This window comes from Pyrgilauda ruficollis, unplaced genomic scaffold (assembly GCF_017590135.1).
Source record: "Pyrgilauda ruficollis isolate IOZ18807 unplaced genomic scaffold, ASM1759013v1 scaffold32, whole genome shotgun sequence".
Taxonomy (NCBI): Eukaryota; Metazoa; Chordata; class Aves; order Passeriformes; family Passeridae; genus Pyrgilauda; species Pyrgilauda ruficollis.
Genome location: NW_024524600.1, coordinates 5,417 through 16,864, shown reverse-complemented (window position 1 = coordinate 16,864; position 11,448 = coordinate 5,417). Strand labels below are relative to the sequence as shown.

The 11,448-nt window shown below is 44.3% G+C and overlaps 2 protein-coding genes across 2 annotated transcripts; one reads left to right on the top strand and one right to left on the bottom strand.

Annotated features, from left to right (window-relative positions):
• Positions 1-5,533: 5,533 nt before the first annotated feature.
• On the top strand, positions 5,534-6,081 carry LOC121357205 (histone H2A-IV). The gene has a single exon (XM_041474316.1). The coding sequence runs from the start codon at positions 5,623-5,625 to the stop codon at positions 6,010-6,012; it is 390 nt and encodes a 129-aa protein (XP_041330250.1). The 5' UTR covers positions 5,534-5,622; the 3' UTR covers positions 6,013-6,081.
• Positions 6,082-6,149: 68 nt separating this feature from the next.
• LOC121357201 (histone H1.01) lies at positions 6,150-8,867 on the bottom strand. Its single transcript, XM_041474311.1, has one exon. It carries the CDS (start codon positions 7,664-7,666, stop codon positions 7,007-7,009), a length of 660 nt encoding a protein of 219 aa, XP_041330245.1. The 5' UTR covers positions 7,667-8,867; the 3' UTR covers positions 6,150-7,006.
• Between the last annotated feature and the right edge of the window lie 2,581 nt (positions 8,868-11,448).

Genomic DNA, 11,448 nt, shown 5'->3' with positions numbered 1-11,448 from the left:
CAGTCAAGTACAGACTAACAGCAGCAATGAGCATCACCCCGTACTTAGGGAGTATTTATAGCACTGCTGCAGTCTCTGATAGGCGGACGGGTGAAGGCTGAATTTCATTGGTTGATTCAAATTTTAAAATTCCCGCCCTTACCAAATACCACCTACCCTTTTCATGGCCTGCTCTTACTTAATGCTTTGTGTTCTTATATAAAGCTGTAATGTATTCTCTTTCCGTTTTCAGATTTTCCAACTCTTCTGTTGTTATTAACTGAGAAAATTTAGCTTGAGCATTAAACCATGCTAGCCTTAAAACCTTTTTACATTATACACGTTTATAATTTTGTCTTGCTTATTAATTCAGTTTATCATCTTTTAAGTGTGAAAGATTCCCTTTTATTTTCGTGGATATATTTGTGCAGAGTTCACAAGGAAAAAAATTCTCTTGAAAGTGTTTTTATTTTTACTTAGATACCTTAAACTGTCACAGAATTATGCAAAATAAAGTGAGGGAAAATAGTATTTGAAAATTTAAAGGAAAAATTGAAAAGCATATTGAACAAACTCATTTCAGCCAAAGAATGTAAAACATTCTGAGTTTTAGTTTTTACTGGTAATACACGGATTCCTATGCCTTATTAAGCAGTTATGAAACAAGGAGATATGGCTAGGAATCAAGGATTGTAGCCGAAGTTTTGCATTCATTTAAGGTTTTAAGTTTAGAGCCCCTGTTTAAATAAAGTCCCGCTAAAAATATGTGAGGGCATTCCTCCCGTGTAAATACGCGCGTGTCCCCTGCATCCCCCTTTTCCCCCTCACGGACACCGCCGCAGAGTCTTTGTTTCCTCTTTATTTCCTCGACTCGGTCCCCCAATGCGATTTTCCATGTGTTAGCAGTGGGGACTGGGGCTTTTGTAGTGGCACAAATATCCCGGGTCCTGCCCAGCCCGCTCCGTGTTTGCTGTACGGGCTCTGTTCAGTACCTGTTCGAGGGCAACAATAAAGTCTTGCCGGCCTGGATTGCGTCCTTTCAGAGTACTGAATAGGAACGAATCTCTCTTGCACCTTCATGTTTCACAGAAAGGGGAGTGGGAAGGGAAGACAAACTTGCAGACAAAAAAACTTGGCGGAATTGTAGAGCACTGGGGAAAGGTTTCAGGCAGGGAGGAGGTGCCAGGGTCCCCAAGGAGCGGTCGGATGTGATGTGCCACTACGGTGGGGGCACCGCATTAGGCTGGGAAGAGCACGATCGCTTTTAATTTCCTTTTTCCGGCACTGATCGCTGCATCCCCGCCCTCTTCTCTCCTTGGTGTGGGGAGTTTGGAGCCCACGCTTGGCTTTGGGAGAAAGCGAGTGCTTCCAGAAACAAGGTATTTCCTCTTCAGTTTTGCCCCAGCCACCAGTTAAAGTATTTTTTACTTTACCTTTGTCAAGAAAAAAACCTGTAGGGTGAAGATGAAAAGTAGGCATGATTGGGTTCAGATAAATGCTGTAAATTAATCCCAGCTCTTTTGCAGTTTCCTGCTGTTTCCCCGTGCTCTTTACACCATGCCATGTGAGCTGCTGTGGTGACTCTGAAGTACAGCACATGCCCATCCCCTGAGGTTGTGCATCACATGTAAGTACCAGATAGGGCTGGAGCTCCAGGAGCTCCAGGTGCCTGTGGAACGTGGCCGTTTCCCTTCTCCCATGGGGTTGGTAGCAGCGATTTCAAAAGCCCCCAGCTGCAGAGAGTAGAATTGCCTCAGACAGCTTTGGCTTCCCGAGGCAGCTCAGCCGAGTCCCGGCTCCCAGGAGTGCCTGTGATGCAGGCAGTGCAGCCTGCTGGTGCTGGGAGCTCAGGTGGAGGCAGCTCTGATTAAAGATGGTTTGTTACAGGCTGAAAGATTGGGCCTGTGCCATTCCTATGGTAATTTTTGTCTTCTTTTCTGAGAGGAATGACTGAAGGCACTAACCTTGCTGTGTCCCAAGAGTATAAGGGGGGTGGGGGGAAAAAAACCCCAAAACTTGATCATGTGTAGCGTTCAGATTTTTTATTTTTGAGGTGGCTGCTATTTGCTACAAAAGGAAAAGAGGATGCATACCAGAGATGTGTGTATTTCCTTACAGCTCTGATACTACACAAAAGGAGGTCAATATCCTTTCATCTGTTTGAAGTTCAGAATTCAGAGGTAACACTCTGTGTTCTCTCTTCTTATTTCAGGAATTATTTCTTCCATTTTCTTACGACCTTTGCAAGTAAAAATATCCACATGCAATATAAGCAGGAGTGCAAGTACAAAAAGGTTGTGGATTTTATGTGGGATTAAAATTCCCATCTGTTCTGTAGCTCTTTTCAATCTACTTGTTTTCTAGTTGTAAAATGAATTATCCTCATAATTGCTTCCTGAGATTTACAGTGGTAAGAATGAAAGGATGAACTTTTCCAATTAATACCTTCTATCATTTTTGACAAGGAATGCTTTTGAAACATCCACTTTGACAGGGCTGCAGTCAAATAATTTAGTTCTTTGTAAGAATGAAGGAAATCTAACCAAAACTACCTTTTCCACCTACAGACGCCTCTGGTTCTGTGACCCCAGTCCTTGAGGAAAGAGCTGCCTCTGCTCATTGTGATCTTCATCCTTCCTTGTAGGTGTGTGGGTTGGGAAGGGAGAAGTTCCCAGCTGCATTCCCATCTGCTTTCAGCCCTCTCCTCAGTGAGATTTATGTCATGTCTTGAGCTGTGCTGTTCTCTGAATGCCACAATGCTCAGACCAGGTATTTGGAAGCTCAAGTCTCTGTTTTTTTTCATTTACCATCTAACCTCAGCCAGTTTTCATCACTGAGAGAAAACATTGCAGCAAGGTGTGTGTAAGACCAAATATTTTTCCCTAGCTGCAGTCAATACTTTCTCCTGCAACTGTAATTATTTTAAAATATAATATTTTCTATTTAAAATGGGAAAGAAAACCTCTGGGAAACTGACATTGCAATAAGTTGTCCTGGGTGTGAGGTAATTGTATTCTGGGGCCATTAAAGGAAAAAAATCCAGATTTGAGAACAGCTACTGGTTTATATCATTAATAAAAACAACACAAATGTTAAAAAACCCAAACAAACAAAAGAAAACACCCCACCAAAACAAAAAAAAAGTCCTGCAAAAACCTCAAAACCCCAGAAAGTAGCAAAAAATTCTTACAGACAGTCTGTGATCTGTTCATGTTTTGGTCCAGGCATATGGCATCTGTTTCTCATTTCTGATTCACTGTTCGGTCTGTTAACTAGAGAATACAGATATCTGTTTGCCCAGCTGGTGTATTTCACTTTTGCAGAAATAAAAAGAGAGGGTGTTTTCTTTTTTAAAAGTGATGATTAATAAACATAAATTTTACTGCAGGGATGGTCACCTAGAGAAGATATACATTCTTCCAGGAGTGATAATAATTTTATTATTCTATTTAAAATAAAATAGGGGAATTTTTTGTAACTGGTTGTATTGTTCTTCAGTGTTCTTTTTTTGCTGGTTATTTACTAAGCTGTAATGTCACTCTGATCATCCGAGATAGAAAAAATTGCTGCTATAAAAAATTATTTTGACAGAAATGGTTGTATTATGAAGAGAAAATATTCCCCATATTTCAGATGCTGTGAATTAAGAGGTATTTTGAAGGTAAACAAGGAGGGCAGCATTAAAAGACCACATCAAGGGCCTGTTTATAGGTTATGTATTCAAACACTTCTCAGTATTGAGAATTGTTGGGATTAATACCTTTGCTTTTCTCTGGAAGATCAGCAAGTTGGAGCCCTAGGGCACATGAGAGCCCTAGGGCTGATGAGAGTGTAAACTTTTTGATAAAAGTGGTGCCACAAACACTGAACAAGCTGAAACTGGCAAGACAGAAGCAGAATGAAGATGGACCAAGGAACAAATCCCAAGAATGAGATAACTTCAAAAAGAGTCCAGCCCAGTGACCAAGAAAATCAATGAGACATCAAGGGACCACTACCAAGAATTAAATTACTGGATTTGGGGGTTGGATGATGGGTGGCACAGATATAATTTGGGTTGCAGTCTGGTGTAGGGGGTTCCTCCTTGGAGACACCCATCTCTATCTGCTCTGCACACTGCATAGGGAAACTTTTCACTCTGTGAATGGGAAACTCATCTACAAAGAGGAACCCAGGGCAGAAAAACTGTTTGAGGGGGCATCTGCTTTGTTCCTTCATGCTTTGGTGGCAGCAGCAATAACGCCTGCTCTAGCAGGATGATGTATTTGAACACCGTGCCCTCTCACTGGGGCTGGGTCATCTCATCTGGGGAGGGTTTCTTTAGGAACACAAAGGGAGCTGCTCTGAAAGAAATAGGAAAGAACAGTAAGGAACAGGAATTATGGAAGAATAAACTGTCTCATGATTTTATACTCACACTATTTGTGTGAGTGGTTTTGAATGTTCATCCTCTTGTGGCATGAAATTTTTAAGATTTGATATTTTTGCTGAGCTTAAATCCTACTACCTTTACTTTTGGTAAGAAGAACAAGTTGAAAAAATTTCCATGGTGGTAGCTCTTTGTCAGTTGAGAGACTTTCTTCTCAGCACTGTTAGAAAAATTAGAGTTATGTTGCAATCAGATCTGATGTCAAATGCTATGTCCACATCACAGCCCCCTAAGACTGCCTTATCATTCATACCAAAATTGAAAGAAATAACCAGCAACATTTTGTTTTCTGTTTAGTGAAGAGTTTCATAGGCCTAGAAACAATCTATTAAAAAAAATTCTCTGTGTTTCTGTGCTGGCTCCCAGTGAAGTGTGCAACATGCAGCACACACACAGAGGAAAAGCAAAAGGAGCCCTTGTGAGCTGGGAAGCCAAAAGGCAGCACTGAGCTGCTACTTTAAATCAGGCAGCAGGGCTTTCCCATCACAGCTGGAGTTTGAACTGGGGTGAAAATACCTCACACTGATTATACACAGAATGGCCACTGACAAATTCTGCTGGTGACCATCGTCAACTGTCAATATGTGCACACTTCTTTGTGCTACTCTGGTGACCCAGGAAAACTTGGAAAAGTCTTGAGACTGGATATACAATGGTTTATTAATCTTTCGAGGTATTAGACATATACAGGCACTCAGGATAAGCAACCTGTGTTTCAGAGTTTGTACTAAAGCACTTGGCAAGATAGCAAAAGCTATCATTTCAAGCTGATAAAGAAGAGTTTGGAGAATGCCTCTTCCCACTGGATATCTGAAATCCAATCTGAGAAATCACAATAAGCGGACTTGGCCGGCTCGGGCATGGCTGTAGCGACTCAACTGCTGCGACAACGGAGCGCCCGCAGAAAAACCCGGGAGGGAAGTGAGGAGCGCAGCTGCGTGCCACGTATTTATAGCGCATCTATGCAAATGAGCGGCTCGTGTCCTGCGCGCTTTCATTGGTCAGACCACAAAGTGATGTCAGCGCTCCACAATATTCGCGTCTGATTGGTCAAATTTGGATTCGCCTTCTCATTGGCTGCCTGCACAAGACCTACTTCTCAGCCTATCAGCGAAGGGTCGAGGCAGTAAAGCGAGTGCGGGGCCGGGGAGCGCTGAGTGCTGCTCTGCCGTGCTGCGCGTTCCTGTGCCGGGGCAGCGAGCGAGCGCGGGAAGATGTCGGGTCGCGGGAAGCAGGGCGGCAAGGCGCGCGCCAAGGCCAAGTCGCGCTCGTCGCGGGCCGGGCTGCAGTTCCCCGTGGGCCGCGTGCACCGGCTGCTGCGCAAGGGCAACTACGCGGAGCGCGTGGGCGCCGGCGCGCCGGTGTACCTGGCGGCCGTGCTGGAGTACCTGACGGCCGAGATCCTGGAGCTGGCGGGCAACGCGGCCCGCGACAACAAGAAGACGCGCATCATCCCCCGCCACCTGCAGCTCGCCATCCGCAACGACGAGGAGCTCAACAAGCTGCTGGGCAAGGTGACCATCGCGCAGGGCGGCGTGCTGCCCAACATCCAGGCCGTGCTGCTGCCCAAGAAGACCGACAGCCACAAGGCCAAAGCCAAGTGAACCTGTAAGGCTAAAGCGGCGCATTTGCTTTCCTGGAAAAAACCCAAAGGCTCTTTTCAGAGCCACCCACAAAGTCCTAAGAGAGCTGAGTTATCTAAACAACAGAGAAAGCCGTTTATGTATTAACTACTCAATTCTTGTTTCAACTTATTTTTTATTTTTGGTTGGATAAAGTAGCAGTGTTTTCCATTTTTTTGTTAACAAAGTCTTGCCAAATCGTCCTCCTCTCCGTGCAATTTCTTCCTGGTATGGGATATTTTCCGTTTAGTTCTTACGTCTGAGAACATACGGACACCATTTGTTGAGCTCCTGTCCCACCTCCCTTTTTCGCCTCTTTTCTTCTCCGAGTGGCTGATACAGTTCCAGAGAAAGGCGTGAGCGTCTTCGGGGAAGGGAGGGGGAAGGGCAGCGGGCCGGGATTTCCGCTGGCCAATCCTTGGGCAGGGCGGGCTTTTTCAATACTTAAAGCTTTCTTTCTCATCAGGAACAAAGGGATTGGGAAAGATCACGGCTATTTTTATGTCAGTAAAGAAACCCTTCCCTCTTCCCCCCCCAACAGACAAAGGCATTTACGGAGATAACTTTAAGAGAAATAATTCAATAGATTAGACATGGCTCAGTAGTAGCGTGCCTGGCAATTGCATTATTTTGTTACAAAATATATCTTTAAAAAAACGTACATCCGATTTTTTATCAAATCATTATAAAACATTTGTTTCTTGGTAGTCAAAGTAATCACTTGGAGGAAAAACAAAAGTCTACACTTCCCTAAAGTCGCCGCGTTCTACCGCGTTCTTAAGTCTTTCTTTCGGTAATCCCTAGGAAACAAAAGACACAAGACACAATTGACCTCTTGACGACTTACGAATTGCTGGACCCCTGCTGCAGGTTACGGACGACCTCGGTGCATCAGCTCCTTTAGGGAAAGTGTGGGTGGCTCTTAAAAGAGCCGTTGGATAACAAAACACGTAGGACAAAACTCTCCTGGAACAATTTACTTCTTTTTGGGAGCCGCCTTCTTCGCCTTGGCCGCTTTGGGTTTGGCCGCCTTGGGCTTGGCCGCTTTGGGCTTCACCGCTTTCGCCTTGGCCGGGCTCTTCGCTGCCTTCTTGGGGCGCCCAGCCTTGGCGGCTTTCTTGGGGCTCTTGGCCGCTTTCTTGGCCGCTGCAGCCGCCGGCTTCTTCGCCTTCTTGGGGCTCTTCTTCACCGCCGCCGCTTTCTTGGGCTTCTTGGCGGCGCTGGCGGGTTTCTTCGCCGCCGGCTTCTTGGGCTTGGCTGCAGAGGCTCTTTTTTTGGGGGCTTTTTCCTTCACTTCTCCTGGCTTCTTGTTGAGGCGGAAAGAGCCGGAGGCGCCGGTGCCCTTGGTCTGCACCAGGGTGCCCTTGCTGACGAGGCTCTTGAGCCCCAGCTTGATGCGGCTGTTGTTCTTCTCCACGTCGTAGCCGCCGGCGGCCAGCGCCTTCTTGAGCGCGGCGAGCGAGAGCCCCTTGCGCTCCTTGGAGGCGGACACGGCCTTGGTGATCAGCTCGGTGACGCTGGGCCCCGCGGGCTTGCGGGCTTTGGAGCCGCTCGCCGCCTTCTTCGGCTTCTTGGCGGCGGCCTTGGCGCCGGGCGCGGGCGCATCGGGGGCGGCGGTGGGAGCGGTCTCGGACATCGCGGCGGCTTCCTCGGCGGAGCGGGCGAACACAATTGGGCTGGCCCGGGTCAGATGCTCGTATTTTTAGAGCGGAGCCGCGCCGTGATTGGTGCGCTGCAGAGCCCGCCCCGCCGCTCGGCCGGGGAGCCCTTCGGTGTGCTCGATTTGTGTTTCTTTGGACCAACAAAAGTGTGTTTTCCTCGGAATTTCTGCCACCAAATCGCCCGGTTTCCCCGGTGAGGGGGGAGAAGAGCAGGTACTTGCGTTCGGGAGAGTTTCCTGCGGCAAACACGCGATTTGAGTTAAAGGAGAGGCGATAAATCCCGTGTGCTGCTGCTGGAGAGACCTCTGAAGGGAGAAACTTTTGTTTTTCCTTGCAAATTAAAAATTTCCTTTTGACATAAATGTTACAGCAACAACTCAGTCTTATTCTTTAGAGGGTTTTCTTGGGGTCAAAGTTGAAATCTGACGATTTGAAGCTATTTTGACAGTTTAAATTGATTTTGAAGAGGAGGAAGTAACACAAACTCCTTTTTCAGCTCTGAATATGGATTAAGAACCGGTTCCTTTGACCATGTGTTTTACCTACTAAAACGCTAAAGTCTAGTGAAATAGTGTCTCGTACAATCACCTATTCCACTTTTTATAGAAACATAAGCAATTTTTTTAATATCTGGAGATTGATGAACAGAGAGTTGGTTTATTTTGTCTTCCTGGGATTTCAGTACAAGGGAGGCAAAGTTACTCTACTGCCCTGTGTGGGGTGTTTTCTTTTTGTTTGTTTTCCATACGAATTTTTCTACCAAATCTTAAGTAAATCAAGCTATTTGCTTGTTATGTTCCATGTTATTTTGAAGTACATAGTAATTTGAAACCTTATGCTACAAAACTGCAGCTTTGTAAAAGAAAGCAATCTCCTGCACTTCTGTTGTTTATGGAAATTATCTTTGTCTCTGGTAATTTAAGATTTGCAAGGAGTAGCATCGCAGTTTAGTAATCCTGCTCTTCCTTCCCAAAAAATATTGTCTTGTTTTATATTTTCTGTAAAAGTAGTAGAATTGTAAACCATATTACTGTTTGGATTTTTTTAATGTGTCTCACAGAATATGGCTGCACAAAGATCTAGCTAAAGTCTCTGAATTCTAAACCCCCTTCTCACTCTAAATAAAACCCACCTAATTATTACTTGTGCATTTTACAGCAACCACTGAAATAAGGAAATACTTTTATGACAGAAATTAGAGCAATTCGTGATAACCTGAGTTTTAACAAGGGGAGAGGTAGGCCATAGGTCATTCCTGAAGAACCAGGAAGGAGTGAACCTGTGCTGGTATCTGGTGGAAGATGGTGTAATATGCTGAGCAGAACAGAGCTCTGGCTTAATATTTCATTAAACTGTAACTGGCTACGAAAAAAAAGTGTATTATCCATCGTCTTTCTAGTTGTTTAAGAATCACAAAGACTGCACTACAGCCAGCCTTTTGGTATTACCTGATATAGCATTTAATGTGAATACAACATTTAAATACATGTTAGCAACCAGAAATTCAGAGTGTATAAGTAGATCGTTTTAGGGAAATGTAATTCTGTTTCTGTGTCATGGTTTCATTTCCAGTGGCTATTTTATAAATGCTAAAATGTGTATAAGATGAGAGATTTAGCTTGCTGTAAAATTGTGTTTCAGGGAATGTGAAATTATGAATAAATGCAACAAAGGGGAAAATTGTGACCTCCGCCCCATAATGATAAAATGTCATAAAAAAGGTTGCAGTAAAAATGCACCCGAGCTCTGTAATGCTTTAAGGGGAAATTAATTGAGAGAAGAGCTAATCAAATTGTGACTTTCGAGGTCCTGTTTGGCAATACTACGTAACACGAAGTAAGGATACAGGGATGAAATGGAGTGGATGTGGGTATTGCAGATATACCTTCAGAAATTGAAGGTAAAATGTTTTGAAGCCTTTATCCTGTTTATGTAAAACTATGAATGAACCTTCCCATTGATTTGGCTGCATAATGTAATAAGGTAGCAATTGCTGGGAAGATATGAAATTTGGCAGTTGCCTAGAGACTTCATTGCATATAGACAGAGGAAAAGCACAGACCATGAGTGACATGTCAGCAAAATGAAAAATTCCTTTTTGCTTATTCTTGTTGCTTTGAGCACATTTATTTCAGTAATTTTCACTGAAGGAAATGTAAATAATCCAGCTCTCATTTGTGGCTTCACAGAGTCTTCATTCACATTTGTTGGTGGTAAAATTGAGGTGGCTAAAATGTTCAATATTCCAGTTTTCTGGCTTTTCTCCCAGCAGTTGCTGCCCTTTCCTCATTTCCAAAAAAGTCTACTAAGTATATACATGTCATCTTCTGATCTTCACCTACAATTTAGTAATTTAAACTGAAGTAACTTCAGACATTTCATAAAAGAGAAGCTTTTTTTTTTAATGGTTTTGAAGCAAAGAGATAAACCAGCTTCACTGATGCAGAATTGCTGCTTGGAGCACATATTCTTCTTTATGTGAAAGAAATACATACAGGAGCAATATTTTGGAAAGTTAAGGTGTATCTGGCAATTTTAAAAAGAGCTGTTCTGCAGTCAGAACAGATAGTTAAAAAAGAATAAACGGATGTACTCAGGCAGAGAAAAAATGTGGTGAAAGACTACCCAAAAGGCAGAAGTGGCAGTTTTGCCTCTAGCTGAGCACATGAAGAAGGGAAATAATCCTATTTTAGATAGAGGGTATTGTGGAAAAATATTATTGAGAAGACACTACATAGGCTGTCACATGTAGTTTGGTTTTCCCAGTGAGACTGGAGCGAGGTAGAATTCATTATTCAATTAGTGAAGGAAAGTAATACCAGGATCTCCAGAGATACTTCTGGAGAAGGCACCACCGTAAGGTCTACTTCATATGAATGATTTCAATCCTTCTCACCTTATGGGCACCCCAGCCGGCCACACTGCATCACAAACCTGCAATCTGAGCCCTCCCTGCAAGCTGCTTCCCTTCAGATACCGAAATCTGTCCAACTTTTGCAGTTTTCATAAAGACCTCTTGGCATTAGCAAGGAGCACGGGAACCACAGCCAAGGGCTGGCAGTACACCTGAGAGCTATCAAACATTCCCATCTGCAGATCAGGACCTGCCAATACTTGTTCCTACGAAAATAAGCTGCGGGTTATATTTAGGTATGTCTGCATTAAGGAGAGGTAGCACAGCAGTAGTTCCCAAGCAATTTTGTTAGGAGGCATTAGCATGAGAGCCAGCCACACAAATACGGCTGCTGGGCTGTGGTCAGTCCTTCTCAGGCAGCTGAAGGAAGCACAGCTCTCACACTTGGGCACCAGAGCCCCTCTCCTGGCTTCACGTGGTGATTTCCAGGGAGATTTTGGTGAGGGCCTTTACATGATGTGCTGCATTCCCACATAGATGTTCCACAGGAAAGAGGTGTAAATGCTCCCTGCAACCATGATTACACTCCTATTACAGTGTTACACCCATGCCTTACTTGCCCTCAGTGACATCATCTTTCATCCGAGTTTCAAATGTAATAACACTTGTGTGATCCAACCAGCCGGCACAGTTTAGCAACTTTTAACACTTAGCTAAGGAATTTTCAAGCAAGACCTACCAAACTTCAGACTTGTTGCAGCTCAGCAGAACAAGTCCCTGCCTACACAATACTAATGTGTCTGCTGCTACTGCTCTTAGGGCTCCTGAGTGTGCTGAGGGCACATAAGGCCTTTTAAACTCAGGGCATGAGTGAGCATCTGTAGGGAGCAGAACAAACAGGGT

What these genes read in the sequence shown, in the direction of transcription:
- LOC121357205 (XM_041474316.1), top strand. Translation starts at nt 5,623, where the DNA reads ATGTCGGGTCGCGGGAAGCAGGGCGGCAAGGCGCGCGCCAAGGCCAAG.
- LOC121357201 (XM_041474311.1), bottom strand. Translation starts at nt 7,666, where the DNA reads ATGTCCGAGACCGCTCCCACCGCCGCCCCCGATGCGCCCGCGCCCGGC.